This window comes from Perna viridis, chromosome 9, assembly GCF_037379345.1.
Source record: "Perna viridis isolate PV_CMFRI_1.1 ecotype Kerala chromosome 9, ASM3737934v1, whole genome shotgun sequence".
In the NCBI taxonomy this organism is placed as follows: Eukaryota; Metazoa; Mollusca; class Bivalvia; order Mytilida; family Mytilidae; genus Perna; species Perna viridis.
In genome coordinates, this window is record NC_142453.1 from 6,843,043 (window position 1) to 6,869,477 (window position 26,435).

At 34.5% G+C, this 26,435-nt stretch overlaps 1 protein-coding gene across 1 annotated transcript; it reads right to left on the minus strand.

Moving 5' to 3' along the window:
• Window positions 1-2: 2 nt before the first annotated feature.
• LOC148606489 (uncharacterized) lies at window positions 3-23,456 on the minus strand. Its single transcript, XM_088546688.1, has 8 exons — window positions 23,441-23,456; window positions 4,307-4,447; window positions 3,758-3,851; window positions 3,358-3,474; window positions 3,073-3,155; window positions 1,613-1,755; window positions 1,021-1,090; window positions 3-77 (listed from the first exon to the last, which is right to left on the minus strand). The coding sequence occupies exons 2-7, from the start codon at window positions 4,401-4,403 to the stop codon at window positions 1,022-1,024; spliced, it is 603 nt and encodes a 200-aa protein (XP_088402814.1). The 5' UTR covers window positions 4,404-4,447; window positions 23,441-23,456; the 3' UTR covers window positions 3-77; window position 1,021.
• Window positions 23,457-26,435: the final 2,979 nt, after the last annotated feature.

A 26,435-nucleotide genomic window follows, 5' to 3' on the forward strand; every position in this document is an offset into this window, starting at 1 on the left:
AATTATGCTACATATTTTTTTTTTATTATTACAGTCTTATTTAACATTTGATCTCCTCTGCGTAGGAAGTCCGTTTTCTGAAACATAAAAAATAACAATTAATTAGTTACCTGATAATGCCAATTAAAATACCTAGTAATAAACCATACTTTAATAATCAACATAAGAAAAGGAAAAAGAGAATGTTTTTCTTTTTATCAATACTGAAGGCAAGTCTCTGTACATACATATATTAAAAGAATGTATATGTTATATCTACTGAATTTTGTTCCCTAGCAAAAAGAATCAGCCAGGCTTGATAGTCTAAATATTGATTCGACTATGACGAAATAATTTGCATCAATAATGTACAAAGGTCAATAATGCGACTTTAAATCATTGCATATATGATTCAATCGGATTATTAAGTACCATTATGTATGTTTTTTTTCTTCTTTGAATCAGAATGTATTTATGTATTCATCCCCCACCAATCCCTCTCCCCACTATCACTACTCTTATCAGAATATTAACGATGTGCGGTTCGACAATGATCTCTATACAACTTCATATGACGTCCTAAATTACCGCAAATTCTACTTTTTTATATTTTGGAAATCAAATCGAACACAGGACTTAAACTAGACGTGTTACTCACAGATGTTCCGCTTGATCCCAAGTTGTCACAGGAGTATTCTTAAACGCTTCAAACGCCTCCATGCCTCATGACCAAGGGCAATCTTAGAATGACGACAACTTTTTTATATTTCAAAATGGCCAATTAATGGCCCAAATATTGGCCTATTTATTAAACTAAATATGGTGGTCGTACAAGTTTGTTTTTTTTTCAAAATAGCGGTCTTGTTTGAAGTATGAAAATTTAAGTACACATCTACATGTACATATGGTCATATATTCGTCTCACAAATTTGGTTTTAATCCATTCCACCGTATCGGAGGAGTTCAGGGGACAACAGTGGACAAAATTAAAGTTAGGAAAAGATACAGAATTAAAAAACTTCGTGGAACATTACTACTTACATTATCCGGCAAGAATGTTCTTTATCTTGTTCGAATGTCTATTTATACCTTTTCTAACTGCTTTACAAACCTAAAGAATTTGTTAAATGTATATGTTTGAAAATTAGCTGAACATGTGTTGATTGTGCTCGATCATTTACTTTTATTATATATACTAGATACAAGTATTCATTTCCAATATTTTGATTTGATTCATAACAAAAAACATATGATTAGTTGTTTTTCTTGGGAAAACTAGTTAATTTTGATGACCTGGAATTGTACCATGACGATTGGTCAAAGTTCGCGATTTAAATAATCCAAAACTAATTAGATTTCTTATTCTTGTCTTTGATTGGAATCTAAAGACTTTCGACGTTTATGAGTGTAAAGTGTCTGTCGTTAGTTTATTTTGGATAATCTGTTCAAAATTCTGAAGAACTCTTTAATTAACTTATTTATTAATTTGACCTAATTAGGAAATTGTTTAATTTATGTTACATTGACTATTGTGCATAATGCTTTTCTTCCGAATGATAATATACTTTTGAATGCACTATTTTCTGAATATTTTCCAACAGAATTTTTCAGCTTTAAATTATTTGTAAATTACCTGGCCGTGAAGACTTTTCTTAATCCCTTTTTTGATATTGAAGATAATTCTAGCAAACATTGCAAGCAATTTTCCCCGAAGTTTGACACCAGAAACATTCCCTACATGATCCGTACATTTGGTAACTTGGTATGAGCGTTTGCCTAAAAGTAAATCCACACTAAATGGTTTTTCGATTACCCTAGACTGAGAGTCGTTCTTTATCAGTTATCTTTAAATCATGAATTAAGATGTACTGATGTTTGTTCGCCCTTACCTAAAAAGGACCGAATCGAAGTAAAAAATTATATCTAATAATGTAATCACCTTTATAGTCAATTAAAATGAGTTGTAAGAATATTAAAAAAAAAAAACAAACAAAAGTTCGTTTTGAAACTTAGTTTTTGTTTCTGTAATGCATTTTAACTCCTATAATTAAAAAAAAAACAGTTATTCAAACCTGGCTTTAATACAATCATTCGTAAATCTTAAAGATTAATCAAGGGAACTAAGGATATAGCGGTAATCAAAAGAATGTAATCCAGGGACAAAGACCTAACATGGGAAACAGACATACACAACAAGGAACATAAAGTAACTAAACTCGTACATACAATGTAACGAAAGCAAATGAGCAATTCGGACTCCACTAAAACCTGGAACCATGAACCAGGTGCACCTGTAGAGTAAGTGTCCTCTGCTTTTCTAGAAACAACCACCGAGTTGCTCATGAAAACTAAACACAAAGGAAAACTCTGTTCCATATACAATCAAACATTAAAAAAAGATGAAGACAAGGGATGAAAATCATGATATTTTTTATGGCTAATTAAATAACTTAATGTCACATGATTTATAGTATAGCTGGACAAGTACACAAAATATAAATGTACGCGCTTTAAGATCATTGTACATGAACCTGTAATGGCTATTTCTTTCGCCTGGTGAAATTAAATTTTGAAATGATTGCCCAAAATGTGTTGACATGTCACACCATAACTTGAAAATATTTTACCCGAATATATCTTTGACATAACTTATTATATGATAAAATATAGGTCTGGATACTTGAAATAAAGTGTTTAGTTCACTTGATGTCATATTTTAATTTTATACAGTTGTTTATTTCTTATGGCGAAAAGGTTAGTATCTTTTCTGGAAAAGTTCAATTTTATTCGGTTCTTGAATTTTTAAGCTCTATGACGTAAGGTGCAGTTTTTTAATGTGATACCACACACTGAGAATCCCTTACTGAATTAATTTAAGAAATTTAAAAAAAAATATGATGATCGAACATATTTGATGACAAGAAAAAAATGCTATGACAACGGTTCATTTTTCCTCCAGATGGTGACGGGCATGTCAGGCACCCATGGCACAGCTGTATATTTTTTCAGACCTTTGTAAAACTCTTTTTATTTTACGTTTTTGTGACCCAAATGATAATTGTTCAGCAATATATTGAAAAGTCTAATACTCACTGATTCTGAATTTTACATTCACACCGGAGACTGTAGCCTTTAAACTACCAGATTCCTGTACAGGAATTAGCCATAACCATCTTCTGCATATTACAATTTGACAATATTTAGTAGAATATCACATCGTCTAAAGAAAAAAATCGACAACGAAAGAATGACATCTATTAAAATTTCTTTAGAAGATAAGTCAGTCTTCAAAAAGTGTATCGTAACACAAGGTAAACAAATAAGTTATTATTAAATATATACTTGTCAGGTAATTAAATTTATATTATTTTTACTTACTTCTTGTATCTCCAGAATCCTTTTGCTTTCAAACCAAAACCAGTCACAGACACTTCATAATAACCCCTGCGATTTCTGAAGGTAAACTTGGGTATGTCCACATGATAAATCTTGGCCCTATAATTCAAGAGTTTATGAATGTATAAGAACACTGGCTTTTTGGTACCGTTGTACTACGGGAATTTAAACTTTTAATTATAATAATAGTGCTAATGGGATTCATCTTGAAAAGCATTTCATATACCGTGTACAGAGATTTCTGAACTGTGCAACTGCATTGAAGGAAAATAAAAGTAAATTTTGCGACTTACATAAATGTCCATGTAATAAGATAATTATTGCCAGTAATATCAACTATTTTAAGCAAAGACAACTAATAAATTATTTAAACCATTCTTACCCTAAAAGATGAACACTGTGACCAATATAGGTGTTTTTGAATTTCAATTCTGTGTCAATTTCATGACCGAAGATCTTTTCCAAAATGCCGGCAACTGAAAATAATTAAGATTTATTTCATATGTAAAACTAGAGTTATCACAACATAGAAGCTTAAGCACATAACTATCGTCAACTGATATTCTGAAGCATCAAAACAGAAGGATAAGTCACCAGAATCCAACGTGGAAGAAGTAAACTACAGCAAACATTGTATATAACATAGACAACAGATTAAGATACAAGTACATATGAAATTAAGTCGCAGGGATCCGTGTACGAATAGTCGGAACAGAAGGAAGTCTTCTTCTAAGAATGAACCATGATTGTGTTTTGGTCGTAATTCAACGCACGAAGTTTACATACACTGGTTTACATATTCACATATATAGTCTAAACAAAAAACTGGCAAGAACTATTCAAACTAATGATTCGAATGCAGCAATCGAGTTTATTGACTACATAAGAAAAGCTTTAAAACGAAAAAAATAAAATGATAATATGCACTTACCTTTTTTAATTTGATTCCATGTTAGTCGATATGAAAAACTTGTGTGGAAAACAGAGACAAAAGCAAAAAAAAACAAAACATAAGTTAATCTCGCCATTCTGTCCCCGATAAAGTAAATATTAAAACTCGAATCTTTTATATCTGGAACAAAACATGAAAATAAAATGTAATCTAATATCTTGTTTGTTGTTTTCTAAACGATGTATTCATTTCGAATGTGTTACAGATGTTTTGTGCTATATCCGTATAAATATTAGTTATGAATGTGTATGCAGAAGTGTTGTAACATCATGCATATTTAAATGAAAAGAATTATTATGTATTAAAGAAAAAAATAACTACATAAACAATGTCAATGCCATCGAGTATTTTCGTTTTAATACTCAAAGGCGACCATTATATCGGCTTGTTCGTCCTTCCGTCCCTAGTTCTAATTTGGATTTCTTCTGAAATCGTTGAATGAACTTAAATGAAACTTTTACAAATCCTTTATTACGTGATGCCATTGAGACCGTAAATTTAGTTTTGCATCTGATCGATATTTTGGGTGGGTCCCGGATACAAAACGAGGACTGTATTATTGGTCGACCAAGTTGGGACCATTTCCTTTATATTGGAATTAATGGAATTTGATGTAATTTTTTTCAGATTCTGTATCTCATACCGCCATTGTGCACCTTTTGTTTTGGTTTTTCCATATCAGTGACCTATGGGGTTGCATACAAGAAAACAGAACTATATAAAACATGGAAGTAACGAGACTCGTATCGAACTTATAAACGTTAGGTAATGAACAATAGGTAAATTACAAGAACAAGTACAAAAGGAAAGTCAATATGTATGACACGAGTTAGCCCTTTTTTTTATCTAACCTGACCCAAAGGACCATGTGATCTTTTGCCATTACTTAGCGTCTGGCGTCGGTTGTCGTCGTCAATTATTCCAAACTCATCTTCTCTGATACTTCAGAACCAATTAGAACCAAACTTGGTATAAATATTGCATGAGGTATTCTAAATACAAGTGATTGGGAATTTATGATCCGTCGAAAATCATGGTCATCGTCACTAAAAACATAGAGGTCAGGCAGAAGTTTCCGTTTATATCTCCAAATCCGTTAGCTTGATCAAAAATCTGGTACGGTAAATGTGTTCAACATAATAATATATGTTTGTGATCAAATTGTCGTGTATCTTTGTTAAGATATGTTGGAGGTATGGCCCATTTTACGCGTTTTTTTCTTGACACAACTAATAGAATAAAACTAACTTCGGCTTGAACGTTTTTTGAGAGTTGGGCATAGTACTGATTCGGGGATTTTTGATTTGATGAAAAACATGGCCGCCGTTATTAAAATTTGTTTTGTTTGTTTGTTGGGGTTTAACGCCCGAGCAGCAATATTTCAGCTATATTTAGGCGATGAACATGTGGATGACAAAATGATCATGAAATGGTGATGAAATGAAAAATGGGATGGGACACAAAGAGAATCGGGTCGACGAATTTTGATTGGCGCTGGAAATAGGGAGAGGTAGGTAGGGTCGAGCAATATAGCCTCCTGTGGCGGAGCTCTATGGTTCCTACTCCGGGAGAATACCACAGTAGGGTTTGTTAACGTGCGAAGAACGTAGCATCTTTCCCAACACGGTGCACCACTATGGTTTGCGGTCAGGTTGTCCGTATTACAACCTGACAACCCCAGCATGTAACACACCAGGGGTACCCCATTCCACCACCTGGGGCACACAACCCAGTTGCTCTGTGTGTAGAGCTCCAGTTAAGTTCTGAGCACTATTTAGTCGCCTTTTACGACAAGCTTAGCGCCGCTGCAGGCCTATTCTTTTGACACCCGGACCTGCACGGGGAGCCGTTATTAAGATAGAACATAAGATCTTACAGAAGTTTTTCGCATACATCTCCAAAAGTGTTATATCAAACGAAAATGTGATTGTAAAATCTATGCGTGGTCAAATTTTCTTGAAAATACAAAATGTATAACAAGCCATGTTCGAGTTATTGCCCTGTTACGATGTTGTTTTGTTGTTATTTAAATGTGTATATTTTCAAACGATTTCTCCTCGAACACTATTGGACAGAATTGATTAAAAATTGATTTAATTTTCCTTAGGCGAGAACGTTATAAATATTTTTCCAAGTAAAAGCACGACTGGCTTTTCAAAAACATAAATGGTTTTGCCAATCAAGCCAGGTGAGCGATTAACGATCTTTACAAGCTCTAGTTATTTAGGAAGTCTCAATAGGGTACGTAAGTGTCGTTCTAGTTTCATTTTCTTTACCGGAATTTTCGATGTAGAACGTATTGAAAAACGAAGACCGATCTGCATTTTATTGTTTACTTCCGGGTTCTCGAAACGCTGTATAACAATGCAAAATCTTCTAATTTATGTTTTTTTCATAACACTTTTATCATGTAGAAATAGATATTTGTTATTTTTTCATCGGTATTTTTAACACATAAAGATATTTTGCCTGAAACCCTGATCTCAATGCTCTCTTAATGACAAATCTCTATGATTTTAAATGGTAGCCTAGGACCCATTCCCGTGAAATCAAGAAGTCACATGTCGAGACTGATTGATTGATTGATTGTTGTTTTTTAATGCCGTTTCGGCGACCAGGATCATATCACGGCAAGAACATTTAATGAAATGAAGATATTAAAAGCAAGATCAAAATCTCTTCATAAAATCATGAAATTAGGACAAAAAGCTATTTACATATACAAATGTGCGTAAAAAGTAAATCTAAGACATAAAATACACGTAAAAACATTACTTCGATAAAACATTAAAATATTGAAAAATCAAGGAGGGTATCAAATTTAGATTTTATTAAATAAACCGATGTCCTGCAAGAAATTGATAAAGTTTTTAGGTGAAACGCTCTTGAACAAATCAAACATATTGTCGCAGTCAAAATAATTTTGCCTGTTATTGGCAAACTCCACACAATCTAGAAGAACATGTTTGATAGAGAAAGAGCAATTACATGGGTTACACTCAGGTCGAGGATCACCAACAAGCAAATCCCATGTGTAGATCTACAAAATTTTTCCAAGAGGTTCGTCTGGCTTGTTTTCATGTACGTCGAGCTTTTCCTCGAAATATTCTGAAGTTTGACAAATTTGCTGGTGTAGGATTTTTTTCAAACCGACGATGGGCCTTGTTGCGTTCTTCGATCACTTTGTCGCACTCATCAGTAAACCATTGTTTACTTGGCCGTTTTGGGTTTGCAGAGGTTTTGTGTATTGTTTTATTAGCAATTGATGTCAGTCTTTAATTAAAGAATAAAATGAGATCTTCAACATCCTTCATCGTTTCTAATCGTAATTCTGCAAGACAGTGGACTTCAAATGAAGGCCAATCTGCTTTCTCAAGTTTACAACGAGGTTGGCTTTCCTCTGTTTTGGAGAGTAAATGCTCCGAGATAATTAGGAAATGATCGAGGAAAGGAAAACTATGACTCGTTGAATAAATCAGTTTTCTTGATGCAGATGGATACAACATAACGATCCACGAGTTCATGATGACGACCATAAAACTTCTGTAGTGATGACTTCAATCTTGTAGCAATATAACCCTGTCCCAGAAGCCTATTTGTTAGAGTTCTGGCGCGATACAAAAAGTCTGCGTAGTTTCGGCAAGCTCTAGCCTAACGTATAAATTGTGATATGAACACTCCATACGCAGGTGCTGAAGGGATGTTGCCACTGATGAAAGGAAAGTTGACAATCCTTAATGGAAGTCATCACATTTGTCGTAAAGTTTGGTCAATAGTTTTCCTTAACCATCGATTTCTAAGTGCAGGTCAAGATATGAGGCTGATTTCACAGTGTCTGTAGTATCCTTTATGTCAAGTTCTTTTGGGTAAATGCGATGTATCAAATCCCCGAAATTAGAATTGTTTAATGATAATACGTCATTTATATATCGGAAACTGAGATCTAGCCAAACGATATTCTTTTTTCGGATAAGATCAGCTATAAGGTCAGCCTCATAAGAGTGAAGGAAAAGGTCAGCAAGTAAAGGAGCACAATTTGTTCCCATCGGAATGCCGACCGTTTGTTAAAACCACGTCCACCACATTGGATAAATATGATAAAAAATTCCAGCATTTTGTAAACATCTTCCTCTGTATATTTGGAAGATGATTTGGAATTATTTCTTACAAAGTATGAGGAATCTCCATCAAGAACTATATATTAGTATCTAAGTGTACCATCTTTTTTTGGAAAACAACGATGTAAAATGTTTTTAAGTCGAGATTTTAACTGAGTATGGGGAATAGAAGTATACAGTGTCGAAAAATCATAGGTTTTAATGATATTATATTCTGATAATATAATCTTGAACTGATTGTCTCCAAAAGATCTTTCGATTTTTTCAGAATTCACATTGAATAAATACCACTATGAGAGTAACAAGTGTTGTGGTACGACTGTTGTGAGTATGGAAGTATTCAAAAATATTCATTGTTCAAAATATCATTAATAGATTGACCAACCTATTATGTAATGTAACGGATAATAATTCGTTTATTTTCCAATGTCCTTTTTGTCAGAAACAATTTTCAATAATGACATGAACCATTTTACGGTCACTGAGGATACGCAGCATCATTACAAATACTAGAATTGAAAGAAAGATTATTTATTCAATATTTGATTTCTAGCAAGAGCATATTACATAATAATGAATAACCATATGAAAAAGTGACGTTAGAAGATGGAAAGGTCGGGCTTAAAAGTGCCAAATATCCCTGAAAAGGGATCCCCCACCCAAAGTAACCGTGGTGTTATCCGAGTGAATGTGCAATCAAAAACCCAACCAGAACCAAGCATATTTTGGTAAGTTATTCTATCTTACCAAGCAAATACCTAAATTAATCAAATTGTAACTTCAATCGATGATGAAGGAAAACTATTGACCAAACATTACGACAAACGTGATGACTTTTCATTCAGAATTGTCAACTTTCCTTTCATCTGTGGCAACATCCATTCGGCTCCTGCGTATGGAGTGTTCATTTCACAACTCATACGTTATGCCAGAGCTTGCAGAAACTACGCAGACTTTTTGTATCGCGCTAGAACTCTACCAAATAGGCTTCTGGAACAGGGCTATGTTGCTACAATATTGAAGTCATCACTACAGAAGTTTTATGGTCGTCATCATGAACTCGTTATGGTGTATCCATCAGCACCATGACAACTGATTTATTCAACGGGTCATTGTTTTCCTTTCCTCGTTTGTCTACCCCGGACTTGACTTTTTATGAGCAACTCGGCGGGTGTTTCTAGAAAAGCAGAGGACGCTTACCCTACCGGTGCACTTGGTCCATGCTCCCAGTTTTTAGTGGAGCCCGAGTTGCTCATTTACTTTTGTTACTTTGTATGTATGATTTTAGTTACTTTATGTTCTTTGTTGTGTATGACTGTTTTCCATGTCCCTGGATTACATTCTTTCGATTATCGCTATAACCTTGGTTCCCTTGATTACTCTTTCAAAAAAGTGTGGCGGGTGTCCTTTAGTGGAGCAAGCCATGTTAACCTCTACTTGTAAGGATCATCTATATATTATACATAGATACTCACACACATTATACATGTATATGACCAATTGCAAGGGCAAGCTATGTTGACCCCTTGCTAGACCAAAATTAAGACACTATGTAGAAAAAAGAAAATTAGTACAGCAATCCATATTGACCTCTACATACATGAAGTGTGTATGAAAGGCAGAATGAAAATACAAATATGTACAAAACAAGTATAATATCAAAGCAAGCCATGTTGATCCCTAACTTAAAACCTAAAACGATTACATTAATCAATGTAGAGCAAGCCATGTTGTCCTCTACTAAAAATTATGCATTCTGATGTAACGTTGAAAAGCATTAAATTCCATCTACCCATTTGCTGAATCACTGATAACGGTACACTTCTCGTTGCCGCGGAAGTTGCAGTCCAAATTTGTAAACGATGTCCTTTAAAATAATTCGCCTTCAAACTAACCGCTTGTCAAAACAATTGAGTTTTTTGTTAAAATAGAATGCTGAAACAGGTTTTCTTGAAACTGAAAAAGAGGAACATTTTTATGTCGTACCAACATTAGATATTCTAACAGAAAGGATACTGGACAAACAGAAATGTTTTTATCCATACCCAAAAACAGCGTGTTCGGTTGAGTGTTACAATGTTTGCAATGTATCATTACAACACCCATGTTCCCTTGATTTGATGGCTCTTCTTGAAAACTAATGTCACTTAGCTGAACCACATTTTGAGAGTCGTTCTGCTTTTTTACGGCAATTTCACCTATTCGTAAAAAAAAATAGTGAGCCAAAGACATCATAGCTTTTTAAAGGACACACTTAAATTAGGAACAAATAATTGCAAGGATAACAGCTGCCTTTTTAAGAAAGATTTCTTTAAATTTTCAGAACCTAAAATTTTCTTAACCAAAAATGATTCTGAAGAGTCTGGTAAATGACACATTTTGTGTACGAAACTAATAGCAGACACATTAAAAGCTATTGTTGACGATTGATAGTTGTGAGATGAATCCAGCAATCATAATCTGGGTAGATGGAAACACTGCTGTAAGTGGAAAATAATCATGACAAAATGCTTCGTATTTTTTTAACCATTTTGTTATAAGAAGAACGTTCGGCGGCATACAAAGACGCATTTACGAGTTTTGTAGTTACAGTGTCAAAAGATGTGATGGTACTGTGACTTGGGTGGGACTTAACCAAGGGGAGATTTGCAGAGCTTTCTGAGATGAGAAACGAGATAAGAGATCACAAACTACTTTTGTTTTTTCCGGGATATCTTATGTTCTAAAATGAATATTAAATCTCAGTACAGACAGTACCATTCGTCGTACAAAAATCATAATAGTTTTTATTCTTTTCAGGAAGTTATATTTTTGATATCAGCCACTGCAGCATTAATAGAAAAATAATATTTTGTGGTTAGATAAAGTAGAGCCCCATATATCAATAGTCAACACTACTGGAAACAATTCTTTTACAGTAATATGAAAGTCCTGCATATGTTAGGCCATTTGCCACTAAACCACTTATTTCCGAAAACAGCTGCTAAACTCCTAAATGAACCCAAACTGAATCCTAAAAAAGCTTGAGAACACTGGTGGAAACCCGATTTTTAAATATAAAAAAACATGATTTTCCATTGAAGTTTTTCACAAATTCATGCCCTAATTATATCTTGTATAGCTTCTGAGTTGAGAGTGATTCTATTGTGTGGACATGTATGACCTATAGTTAAATCATATAGCCTACGTAAAAACGCACGACCTGAAACAATGACACTGCAAGCTAAATTCAATAATCCCAAAAGTGACTGCAGTTTCTTTTGTACCGATAATCTTGAAGCAGTGAACGTATTTTTCAACCTTATCCCGAGACAAACGTGCTTCAATTTTTGATTTCCTCTCCACACGCAGAGGCAGAAGGGCTGCTACCACAGATGAAAGGAAAGTTAACAATTCTGAATGAAAAGTCATCTCGATAGTCGTAAAGTGTGGTCAATAGTTTTCCCTTACCATCGCTTTGTAAGTGTAGGTCAACATATGAGGCTCATTTCACAATGTATGTAGTATCCTTTATCTTTTTGAGGTAGATGCAATGTATCAAATACCCGAAATTAGGATTGTTTAAAGATAATACGTCATCTATATAAAGAAAACTGAGATTAAAGGATCTAGCTCAACGATGTTCTTTCTTTCGGATCAGATTAGCTATAAAATCAGCCTCATAAGAGTGAAGGAAAAGGTCAGCAATAGAGCACAATTTGTTCCCATTAATATCAAAATTAGATCATAATGAAGAACCAAATATAAAAACGATCTACCAGTAGTTTACGAAGTTTACAATCATTCAGGAATTAATCTGTTCAATATATCTGGTTTTATTGGGGTCTGCAATTTGTTTTCTACTCTTATCTCCGTCTTTGCAAGTAGTAGAGATTTGGTTTTTTTTTACTGCAATGAGTGTACTGGTGTTTGTTTGCATGTTGCCTGCTCGTTACACACCCCAGATCTACAGATCGCCCAGCAGAAACCGACAGGGAAAGGTTGCTCGGTTCTTTTTTGAAAGGGCACCCAACCGCGTTTGAAATTTGGCAGAATATTCTTTGGCCCACTTGTTAAGTTGCCATACGCTGCCGACCGCTGAAAGTCCAAATTGTTTAGTGATATACCTTGTATATTGGCCATACTTTATAAGTCCAACACTGAATATTTAACAAATAAATAGACATAAAAATGTCAAAAGCGTTAGCCCATTGCCATTCCCTCTTATTTTTCTTGTTCGACATATATAGTGAAGTTAGCATTTTCTTCCTCGTCTCTTTGTTAGAGAAAAAATCAACATAATTATCAGAACAAATTAGGGATCTTTGCTTCTCTGTAACATGAAAACCTAATTGTATCGAGTTTTTTAACAATTAACAAGAAATATTATAGTCATCAGATTGTGTACCTGTTTCATTATGTACATTGGCATTGTTCAAATTTACAGGTTCAGGGTCGGACAACAAAGGCGGCTTGAACACCTGCGATACAGATTTATTTGATGGAACACAAGACGAAAGCCTCGTGCAGGTCCAGGTGTTAAAAGAATAGACCTGCAGCAGTGTCGTATAAGGCGACAAAATAGTGTTCAGAAACTTAGCCGGGGGCTAGGCGCTCTGCCCACAGAGCAACTGGGATGTGTGTCCCAGGTGGTGGAATGCGGTACCCCTGGCGTGTTACATGCTGGGGTTGTCAGGATATAATATGGAAAACCTGACCGCAAACCATAGTGGTGCACTGTGTTGGGAAAGATGTCACATTTCTCGCACGTTAAAGGACCCTGCTGTGGAATTCGATAGTACGAACCTTTGCGCTCCGCCACAGGAGGCTAAATTGCCCGACCTTACCCATCCCTCCCTTTTTCTAGTGGCAAAGAAAAATTTGTCGACCCTATTATCCTTGTGTCCCATCCCATTTTTCATTTCATCATCATTTCATGTTCATTTTATCATCTTTTTCATGTTCATATTCTGAATATAGCCGAAATATTGCTGCTCGGGCGTTAAACCCCAACAATCAATCAATCATCAGGCGAAAATGAATCAACAGTAGGAATAATTTCGCTCGTGGATGTCCTTCGAATCGTTTTGTAGGTTTCTGGTGCTACGTCCAGTGACGATATTGGTGTCAATGTCAATCCCGAATCTTTAAGCTAGCTCAACAATGATATGGCAATCTCATTTGCATACAGCGAAGGAGCCATATTGCCAAACGGTACACTTACATTGTTAATAGTTTCAACAGGAGGCGACACCGTTTCGGAAGATGTCTGTTCGGGTTGTTAGCCTCTGCTTCTCCTTGTGCTGGTGTTGAGATATAGATATATTTTCCTCAACCAAATGTGTAATAGCAGTTTTCTTCCTTTTTGTAGTCTTCTGTTTGGCATGTTGTTTACATAATACATGTACTAATAAATCATCTTTTAACACCCTTGTAATAAAAAATAGACGGTCAATTTTTGGCTTGTTTAGGTGCAGCCGACTTTGTTTTTAATTCAGCGTTGAAAAAAGTAAAATAATTAACAAAAACAAATAACGATTAAAAAATAAAGTTATACACTAAACAAACTATCACGCACGAAAAACAAAAACAACCTTAACGCAACAGCTAGTACTTCATCCGTAATATAATCTTGTATCATTTTTAATGCAGTGATTATAATGAACTGTATTGGAAATAAAACTCATTGATTAAATTCCTGTTCCTTTGGAGGAAATGATTGTTTGATTTATATTCACATAAGAATATAAGCAATTACAGATTTTGGCAAGGCAATGAGTCTATATGATGAAATGTACAATCATTCATTCAAATCTTTCTGTTCTAAGCTTATAAGAAAGCGTCTGACAAATTTTAAGCCTGAAGACTATTGTAGTCCTAAAAATAAGGATCATTTCAGCTATTGAAAAAAAAAAACTGCTAAACTTACGGTTTTGAAGATGTATGCAAAAAATTACTGTCTGACCACCATGTTCTATTTTTAGTAACGGCTGTTCGATGGATCAAAAATCTGCACATCAGTTCTATGCCAGATACCCCAAGGAACATTCATACCAAATTTGGTTTTAATTGGTCAAGTAGTTTCAGAGGAGAAGAGTTTTGAAAAATTGTTAACGACAACGACGGACGACGATGGACGCCAAGTGATGGCAATAGCTCACATGATCTTCGGCTAAGTGAGCTAAAACGGGGAAATTTTGCTATTTTTAGTGTACTTGTTACCATTAAAACCATTAAAGCAGATACTACAAATTTATGCTTTAGATAACTTGACAACTCCATGTTAATAATACAAACATGTTTTGTAGGTAGTTACATCCATGCATTCAGTGCATTAAACGTGTCTTCAATGGTTTCCAACAATAGTTACTTTTTCGTTTTCAGAATTATGATTTATGTAATTTTTAATACTAGGCAGTATAAATTGCACATGTGAATATGTGGATACTTTCAAAAGTGAATAGAACTGTACTTGCACAAGAACATTGTAGAAAATGCGAGATGTGTGATTTTTTTTTATTATTTTGAGAAGTTTGAAGAGAAAATTAGTAACCATGATAATTTTCCAGAAAATGGTGATTTTTAGTGTTTTTTTTTTCTTTTCTTTTTTTTTTTTTTTTTCTTTTTTTTCGACAAGGCATTTTATTAATTCTCTAAAATATTTTAGGTTAGCAGATTAAAACTATTACTGCAAAGGAATTCCAAAGACAATATTTTAAATCACAAGTTCAAGTTTTCTTATTTAAAAGTCATAAAAAAGATCATCTTCGTAATTTCTGATTTTATAAACATTTCATTTTCATTGTAATCTTGACCTGTATTTTCGCCACAAGATATATTTTATGGTTTTTATAGGTATATCCTGACTATATACTAACATATTTACCACTTGATGGAAATGAAATATTAATTGAAGATTTATAAGTTTGGGGTATGAATAGGTTGAAATGTCTTTGATAGTTACAAAAAAAGAAGTTTTTTTTCGTTTTCAAAGTTTACATGCCAGGATGAATTCGTGCAGTAAAAATAAGCAATATTGGACACTTGTGTTTTCCATTTTTTTCATTTTTTTTTGTCCTTTTGTAGAATTGTTCTAGGAGTAATCAAGGGAATCAAGGTTATAGCGGTAATCAAAAGAATGTAATGCAGGGACAAAGACCAGACATGGAAAACAGAAACTCACAACAAAGAACATAAAGTAATTAAAATCATACATACAAAGTAACAAAAGTAAATGAGCAACTCTGACTCCACTAAAAACTGGCGCCTCGTGCTGGTCCGGGTATTAAAAGAATAGGCTTGCAGCAGCACTAAGCTTGTCGTAAAAGGCGATTAAATAGTGCTCAGAACCGTAGCCGGTGGCTAGGGCGCTTTGCCCACAGAGCAACTGGGATGTGTGCCCCAGGTGGTTGAATGGGGTACCATTGGTGTGTTACATGCTGGGGTTGTCAGGCTATAATGCGGAAAACCTGACCGCAAACCATAGTGGTGCACTGTGATTGGAAAGATGCCACGTTCCTCGCACGTTAAAGAACCCTACTGTTGTATTCTCCCGGAGTAGGAACCATAGGGCTCCGCCACAGGAGGCTAAAGTTCCCGACCCTACCCACCTCTCCCTATTTCCAGTGGCAATCAGAATTTGTCGACCCCATTGTCCTTGTGTCCCATCCCTTTTTCATTTCATCATCATTTCATGTTCATTTTATCATCAATTTTATATTCATCGTCTGAATATAGCTGAAATATTGATGCTCGGACGTTAAACTCCAATAAACTAACAAAAATAAAACCTGGGAGCATGGACCAGTTGCACCGGTAGGGTAAGCGTCCTCTGCTTTTCTAGAAACATCCGCCGAGTTGCTCTTAAAAAGTCAAGTCCGGGGTAGACAAACGAGGAAAGGAAAACTATGACCCGTTGAATAAATCAGTTTTCATGGTGCTGATGGATACATCATAACGATCCACGAGTTCATGATGACGACCATAAAACTTCTGTAGTGATGACTTCAATCTTGTAGCAACATAACCCTGTTCCAGAAGCCTATTTGTTAGAGCTCTAGCGTGATACAAAAAGTCTGCGTAGTTTCCGCAAGCTCTGGAATAACGTATGAGTTGTGATATGAACACTCAATACGCAGGAGCCGAGGGGATGTTGCCACAGATGAAAGGAAAGTTGACAATTCTGAATGAACAGTCATCACGATTGTCGTAAAATTTGGTCAATAGCTTTCCTTTACCATCGATTTCTAATTTCTAAGTCAAGATATGAGGCTGACTTCACATGTCTGTAGTATCCTTTATGTCAAGTTCTTTTGGGTAAATGCGATGTATCAAATCCCCGAAATTAGGATTGTTTAAAGATAATACGTCATCTTTATAGCGGCAACTGAGATTGAAGGATCTAGCCAAACGATATTCTTTCTTTCTGATCAAATCAGCTATAAAGTCAGCCTCATAAGAGTTGAGAAATAGGCCAGCAAGTAAAGGAGCACAATTTGTTACCATTGGAATGCCGACCGTTTGTTGAAAAACACGTCCACCACACTGGACAAATATGTTGTCGATTAAAAATTCCAGTATTTTGTAAACATCTTCCTCTTTATAATTGAAAGATGATTTGGAATTATTTCTTACAAAGTATGAGGAATCTCTATCAAGAACTATATATTTGTGTCTAGGTGTACCATCTTTTTTTGGAAAACAGCGATGTATAATGTTTTTAAGTCGGGATTTTAACTGAGTATGGGGAATAGAAGTATACAGTGTTGAAAAATCATAGGTTTTAATGCTATTATATTCAGATAATTGTCTTGAACTGATTGTCTCCAAAAGATCTGTCGAATTTTTCAGGATCCACATTGAATTAATACCACTTCGGGAGTAACAAGTGTTGTGGTATGACTGCAGACCCTCTTTGACAGTTGTGAGTATAGGCGTTAAACGTTTTGAAAGAGGTTTGGTGGTACATTTTGCAGTTCCAGCTATGAAACGCTGTTTGTATGGATTCTTGTGAAGTTTGGGAGTCCAGTACATAGACGGTAAATCACAATCATCGTCCTTGGTAAAGAGACCAAAAGAGGATAGCACAGATTTATGGTTTTCCACGATCTCTTCTTTGGAGAGAGTGGTAGCAGTATAGGTCTTATCACTACTATTATTTTCTACGTCTATCGCTGATAATACACATTGGATATAAAACGTTTTGCAGACAAAAACAATGTTGTTTTGGGCTTTGTCTGCTGGTACGGCAACATATTTGTCATGTATAGTAGACAATGTTTTTGCTACATCGGGGTCTTTGAAAACTGATGTAGCCTTGGCACTCATTGACCTACTTAAAACTTTCATTCGTTTCAAAATTAAAGTCCACATGGCCTTTAACCACGTTGACAGAGAATCAACGTCTTCTTGTTCTCGTTTTATCCATTTTCTTGCATAGTCCTCGACGGCATCCATAAGAACTTTAAAGTTATAATTCTAATTTATGGAACGTGGTTCACGGTACTTTGGACCCTTAGAAAGGATAATACATAGAGATTCGTTTTCGATAATGGTTAAATCTCCCATAACGACGTGACCAGAAGGACTATATTTGAATGGAGAGGTTTTGCAAGAACAGTCAGGTAGTTTAGCCTTGAAGTCCTCAATCTCGAGGTTCTGCAATAGCCTTTTATAATTGAAAATTTTGGATGCAATAGGTGAGGTGAATTGTGTTTGTTAGTTTGGGTTTAACGTCCGAGCAGCAATATATCAGTTGTATTCAGACGATGAACATGAAATTGATGACAATGAACATGAAATGATATAAAAATGAAAAAGGGATGGGACACAAGGACAATGGGGTCGACAAAGTTTGATTGCCAATGGAAATAGGGAGAGGTGGGTAGGGTCGGGCAATTTAGCCTCCTGTGGCGAAGCCCTATGGTTCCTACACCGAGAGAAGGAATATGAAATAATTGGTATGGATTTGTCTTTCAAATATGGGGGAATTTTGTTGGTAACGTTTTTGTGATGGGGGATGTTAGCCATATTAATTGCATCTATACCTTTGTTGACAAACGGTAGTGGAAGAAATGATCGTTTTTCTTCATCTTGACTTTTCATACAAACTGGTGTAAAGAGTCTGTGGAAATCAATATTCAAAATGATGGCAACAAGTCTGTATAATGATGAGGTGGGGTCAGAAACAGGAGTAGTTTTGTAAAGGGAGTGTAGTAGCGTGAGAGGTATAGAATAAAGTTTGGTTCTAGTGTGATGAAGTCCAAGATGTTTTTGTATGAAAGGAAGGAGACCATCTATGGGGACATCATGTAACTTAGGTGACGTATAGTGGCGATGGCCATGACTCCTTTCCCTTTTCCTTTCTTCTTTCTAAATGTACATTAAAATGATTGTAAATTTCATAATTGGATTCCCGATAAACAAAATCATAATTACTTTCGAACTGACGCTCTTTTCGAGATAATCCATATATATATAGTTAGTATCAATCCATATATATATAGTTAGTATCAACTATTTCGAAATAAAAAAGATAACGTGAAACGCAACAAACGCACCAGCGGGTTGATCTTAAAACAAATATTAGAAAAACAACTTTCAGAGGTTTCCATAAGGTCACCTACGAGTGTAAACACACCTTCAAGTAAGCTCTGAAAGTGCCCCACAAGAAAAGTAATACAATCCAATGTTACAGAACGATAACACTTTCTTGAAGCGATACTAAAAGTAAAATAACGTCTCAAAGGTACATTAATTACCAACATCTCCTGACTGTGAATGGACGCGTGTCTGGTTTAGAGTTGAATTAGATTTATGAGGCCTTGACCATCCTGAAAATTTTACTATGCTGCGATTTTGATAATATAATCGGAGTTATTTTTTTCGGGGCGGGTTAGGTTCTTGATAACAGCAACAGCGTAATAGCGGAGATACACGTACGTACATCCACGTGTTTCCCGAAGTTTTTATAAACATTGTATTCATGCACTTCTTTAAATAAGTAAAATAAATTAGAAAAAAAGACTTGAACACATTACCTTTTTTCGTCAGTATATTGGGGAACCTTAAGGGAAATTTAGAAAGTACACGTAATAACCATAGAGCTCACACCGCTACGCGGCGCTTGCTATAATTATTTTTGTCCAGATAAGAGGTTTAAGATTACATTCTAATATACTTTATAATGAGATGTATATTGAAATAATATTTTAATTTAACTACTATGGCACAACAAAGTAAACAATAATTATGAATAAACAACAAAACCGATATAATCCAAATGGAATAAAAATAACAAACAGAAAACAAAATATCTGTATTCCTATTTATACATATACAATATATGTGAGAATTAAATATAAGCAACACTATGTAAGAAATTGAAGGAGAAAGATAAAAAGATGTTTTAAATTTATGAAATCAAATATGTAAGTCATTACCTTTTGTGAAATGTGTCATCATATTTTTTACAGTTTTGTGGATTTTTGGTGCAAATGATATCGAATAAGAACAGGAGTGTGATGTCATATTTGATAACAAAATATTATTAGGTTAGAAAAAAATATTTGTTAAAACCTCTTTCTTCAAACATTTTGTATATTGTTATTATTTTCTGAAGGCTTTGTAGAAAAAACAAAGATACTAGAACCGACAAAAACAAACCATAGACTTCCTACAATTTATCTACATATCTTCAACATTTGCTGTTTACCAATAAATAGTCTCTACTAATCAGGTATTTCGAAAATAGATTGAAATAGCAAAAGGTGTCAGGAATGCTCGATTATGCATCACCAACACTACGGAAACAAACACTAAAATGTAAGAACATTAATTTAGCCTTATTACTTATCCTAAACATGAAGTCCCCCATTCACGTTTTATATCTTGATTGATTGACAGTCGAACTAGCAGAACTACCTAACTACACGCCTAGATTAAAATCTGACTCCAGAAGGTTCTACAAAGCCTTCAGAAAATAATAACAATTGACAACGCGGTCAATTATGTTAAAGAGTATGGACGTTTGCTATTCTCAACAAAGTTCATAAAACAGATGATTTTATTGTAAGAATATTTCAAAACTCTTTGTCGCTTGTGACATGCATTAGACCAGATCAGCGCAAAAATATGATCCAAGACCAAAGTGTTGATGGGTGTAAATCATGCAAATTAAAGAGGAAGCAATAAGCAGCGCAAATTATAACATTAAAAAAAGATCAGAGACTGTGTAAACATTTGAATTAGCTGCAACACACTCAGAGAAGATGGAAAGTGGCAACAGATCAGAGCCGAGTACAGAAGATCCAACAATAAACGAACTCAGACAAAAGCTAAAGCAATTCAAACCTCGACGTGCTCCGAAACCGTATGCGGAAAACAACGAGAAAAGATTGTCACGCGCAATCGCTCAATACGGGACATTAAGAAAGAGTTTGCAGAATTTCTCGAAATATTACATATTACCAACGTGGAAAGGTCGGACATTTTGCATAAATGTGCGAGACAAAATCAACAAATGATGTTGACGCGATTAAGAACGAATGATAAGAAATATTAACATTGATTAAAGAAACAATACTGTTGTCCTGTTTTCTTTTGAATGTTAAGTTTTCGATTGTTTCATTGGTTCAGGAGCGTCTATCTACGCGATGGTCAGAAAATTGTTTGAGAAGTTAAAAGTATCAAAACCTCGAGTGCAGAAATGTAGTAAATGTATTTCCGTTAGGTAACGAAACACATTTTGAAATGTTTGGCAGGAGTAAATTGAGCATGATTATCAAAAATAACAAACATGATGTAGAATTTCACATAATTAACATTGAAAGACGGCTGTTAATTGGCTATAAAATAAATTGCAACTGATTTAGGGTTGCTACACATCGGAATATTAAATAGTTTAACCAACCTGTCAAATTCAAACACAGTTTATTTGAGGACAGATTCGTAGGTCTTGGTAAACTCAAAAACTTCAAATTCAAACGGCACATAGGCAAATCAATAAAACCTGTTGCTCAACTACATGTAGTACGAAAAATTCCGTTTGAAATGAGAAAACATGTAGAAATAAAAATAAAAGAGCTAGAGGATCCCGACGTAAAGGAAAAAAGTCAATGGTCTCACATCATAGGTTTCAGGGTTAGTCGCAGTGCCAAAGAAAAACAATGAAGTCAGTATGCACTTAGACAAGCGACAAGCAAACGCAGTACCGATTCCAAAATAAAGAGGATGCTCTGCAGCAAATGAATGAATCCGCGACATTTTCACAGCTAAATCTAAACCAATCTTTTCATCAGTTAGATTTAGAAGATGAGTCGCGTTATATCATCACATTCGTTTATGCACAACTCTGATTGCACTGCTTACCCGACCCCGTATTTACTGACCACAAACCTTGAGAACGATTTTTCACTGCAGCAGACGAAGTGCTGCCACGCTTTCAAAAAATAGGTTCTAAACCTACAAAATCACAATTGCACAGTGAAATACCAACCAGGATATTTAAATGCAGCTGATATATTTTCACGTTCGCCAATGAAAGGCAGTGTAAGAGATGGTAGAACTTTACGTTAATTATATTACAGTCAGTGCATATCCTAAACGAATGACTTTTAAAGAGTAATCAAGGGAACCAAGGTTATAGTTGTAATCAAAAGCATGTAATCCAGGGACAAAGACCAGACATAGAAAACAGACATACACAACAAAGAACATAAAGTAACTAAAATCATACATGCAAAGTAACAAAAGTAAATGAGCAAAGTTCTTTTGGGTAGATGCGATGTATCAAATCCCAGAAATGAGGATTGTTTAAAGATGATACGTCATCTATATAGTATATAAAAATATCAAAAATGCATCTGTAAGAGATAAAACAATGAATCAAATTCAAAATTGTTTTGCGAAAAACAAGTGGTCTAAACAAGGAAATATGAAGCCGTTTAATTTTTTTCCGCAAAGAACTAACAATACAAAACTCTATAATTCTCAGAGGGACAAAAAGTAGTGATCCCAAGTAATCAGCCAAAACATGTTCTACGTTTCAATTACAAATGGCAATAGGGTGTAGTAAAAACAAAGCAGTTACTGCGTGAAAAAGTTTAATGACCAAATCGACGTAGAATCAATGATTCAAAGTTGTCATACTTGTCAGTTAATATTAAATCGACCTCGTCGGTCAACTGCCCTAATGTTAGCGTTATCTGATAGTCCTTAGAACAAGTTAGCTATCGATTGACACGTATTCAAACAATGAATATCTGTAAGTAGTTATTGGTTACTATTCCAGATTGATATTGTCAATCAAGTGCTACAGTCATTAACAAATTACGCCGAAAATAATTCTCAGTTTCGTGGCTATGTGCTAACATATTTTCTGATAATTCCATTAAATTTTTGCCAGATGAATTTAAAGACTGCTAAGTAATAAGGCTGCCGAGTAACACTATGCCGATACGACAAATGTAAAGAACTACCACAAACTGGGTTTTATTGGTGTCATATTGAATGTTGTTATTCATTGCAATGTCTCTACTTTTTTGTAAAGATATAAACACTTTTATACATGCATATAATAGACTCAATTAATGACCTTGATGGTGTAGTATACATTTATTTTCTGACCGTAAGTTTACCAGGATCTTCTGAAAAAATCATCATCGTTCGAACTTGGGAAAATAAATTTGTCCGATTTAAATTTCCTTTTTCTAAAACAAAATTATTGACTGAACTGGTTGTTGTATTTAATACCACTATTTTAACATTTTATTTGTAATGATTGGATCAAATTAGATTTGTTGGTGCCGTTTAGGGGAAGAATAACATCGGTCCTCAAATCGTTATATTGCCGTTTTTACAATGGAGCAAAAATGGCAAATACTTTTCATTTATGATAAATATTTACCGGAATCAATTTGTTTTTAAAAATATAACGCAACAATAATGAGTCTGAATTCCTGTACCAAAATTAAAAAAAACAAGAATTATTTGATATAAAGACTTGACATGGTCTTACCTCACTGCATAGTTTATAGTACTTTCCTGAACACGCCACTTTGATAGACTATTTTTCAGAAAAAAGCAACACTTCTCTCTTTACATTTAAACTTCCTCGTCAAAGGTATTAGACAAATATTTATATCAACAACACAACACATTTCAGTTTCTGGTCAACATAAAAATAGATACTAAATATTTAATTGTCTATAGAATTCAGCATCATCGAAATCATGATATTATGTGTCTACTAATATGTTAAGTACAGCTCTGGCTAAAATCCAGGCAGAGGCTTATAATGCGTGATATATATATATATATATATATATATATATATATATATATATATATATATATATATATATATATATATATACATTTTTTAATCCCAAATATTTTTTTTATTGCAAACCTTTCTGTAGGCCCGATAGAAACTGTATTAAGTAATATAAATGCGAATAAAAGTAGTCGACTGAAAATTATAAAACTTAAAATTTGGTTTTGTTCTACTACAGAAAAAGTACGGGGAAAATTTTCCGCCAGAATTTTTATACTATAACCAGTCAAAAGAATATTTTAAGATAAATATGATATCTCAAATATTTTTATTTGGAAATTCTTCAGTATACCTTATAGAAACTGTATTCAAAAATAAAAATGCAAATGAAAGGGGATAAAAACACTTAGATTTTGGTTATGTTCTACTACAGAAAAAGTACAGGGAAAACTGCCTCCAGAATTTTACAAAATAACCAGTAAACATATTTCAATAAAAGTACCAAACTCAAGGACATGAACATAGGAAGAGTTGCTTTTAGGACCTAACAAATGTTTTTGTACAGTTTCATTGATTATATGAAGATATGATGAATCACGACATGCCTGGTTTTTAGGCAGAACCATACTAAAATGTACAGAGCGAAGTGTCGCCTTTTCATTTCGTATAAAATAGTTTATGCAATCTGTTAACGCAATATTCTCACATCCAATGTTTAGACCCAAATATATACACTACTTGTATATAATAATCATTACTTCATTTAATACTTATATTATCTTTTAATTTGTATCCTTATATTGTACTACCGCATTAGCCGAATTGAACATATAATCTTAATACCCCTTTATTACTGGATCACAGGAGCATAGCTCAAGCTGAGGCCAAGCTGCAGGAAGACACGAGAGATTTACAGCATGCATGTGCAAGTTAGCAAAGTGCAGTATGATGCAAACAAAAAATCATCGTTCGGAAATGAAATGTCACTAAGATATTCTTAAATAACAATAAATTTTGAAATACTTATTTAAAAAAAACTAAAACGATTTCTTGAACGTCTAAAAATCAAACTTATATTGTTTACATTATGAGACCGTTATATTGCAATCAATGTTGTCCTTTTTACGTTCGTCTCAACCTAGTTCCGAGGACAAACAATAATAAAATGACGACTCTATTTGCTACACTGCTCCATCGGATCAAATTGATGTATGTGTTTTTTACCGTACATGCATCTATTTTTTATCTCAAACTCTTAAATATCAATTTGATCCGATGGAGCAGTGTAGCAAATAGAGTCGTCACATTCTGAGACGTTGTATAATATTGATTTGTTGTGACATGCATCATTAATTTGATCATCTATCCTACATATTAACATCTGAATGAACTGTCCCGTACCACCATACATCGTGTACTAAGTTACAGCCCTAGATTAATCCTACGAGGAGGAATGACCCGGCCAGCGAAAGCTATATTTTTATATGGCCTAGCTGGTCGAGTCGTCTAGGGCGCTGGACTTTGTGCAGGCGGTGTTGCCATAGATGTCACAGCAGTACGAGTTCGAGTCCCGCGGAGGGAACGACCAAAAATTTGCATATCGCAAATTTGACAGTTCTAACATCGTTGGGAATTTTTCAGACCTTTCTATACGTTTATATATCTTCCCTGTACCAATTTGATCCGATGGAGCAGTGTAGCAAATAGAGTCGTCACATTCTGAGACGTTGTATATATATATATATATATTATATTTTAATACTATTTAATATATATTTAAATGATAATTCTATATCAAATAAATTTGAACATTCAACGATCAGACTAGATACTGCTGGAGATATGCCTACAACTATTTGCCATTTACAGTGAAATATAATACTCGTCTAAGAAAACTCTGTGCTTGAAAATAGGCAATGCCTACTACATGTTATTCATTTGTGGATTTCAAGTAAATATATGGGCTATGAAAGTGATTTTTGACTGCATTCATTTTAAATCATTTCTCCCTTTTCTTCACGCACTGTTTGATTACGTGCTGTTAGGGCAATGTTCTTAGAGTAACATGCGTTTACGGCGAGGTAAGTCAACTAATTAGAAACCTCTTTTATGCGATTTACGTGGATAGTTGCCAAAATTAATTTTTCAGTTACTAGCAAGCATAAACCAGGGAAAAAACGTTATGATTTTCAGACTGTTCACAAGATGAAACCGAGAGCAGATGCACTACCAACAGATAATCCTACATTCTCAATTTATTGTATAGTTTATTTATTGTAACATTACAGTTCAGAACCTACAAGCTTGTAACTGATCATCATTGACCATATAGGGTCAAACGGGGCAACATCAATACGAAATATTTGCTTTAGCTTCGATCGGTACGGTGTCAGTCATACAGGCTTGGATAATAGTTGCTGACATTCACGACACGACACGGGCCCAGCTTTCAATAACATTTGGTAAATAAGCTGATATGAAGCATTATTTGAAGTTATTACGGATGGACAGTACGACCGAGAGACGGACCTTTGACCTAGAAAGTTGTACAAACATTATGACATACCCTCCGGTGTTGGTTAATGTATATGTAAAGTATAAACTTAGAAATCATAACGGTTTTCAATATATAGAGTGGACACGATCTTTACTACAGGACATAGGGTAGTCAACTGAAACCAAAATCTTTGACCTTGACCTCTGACCTAGGAAATTGTTCATACATTATAACACACCC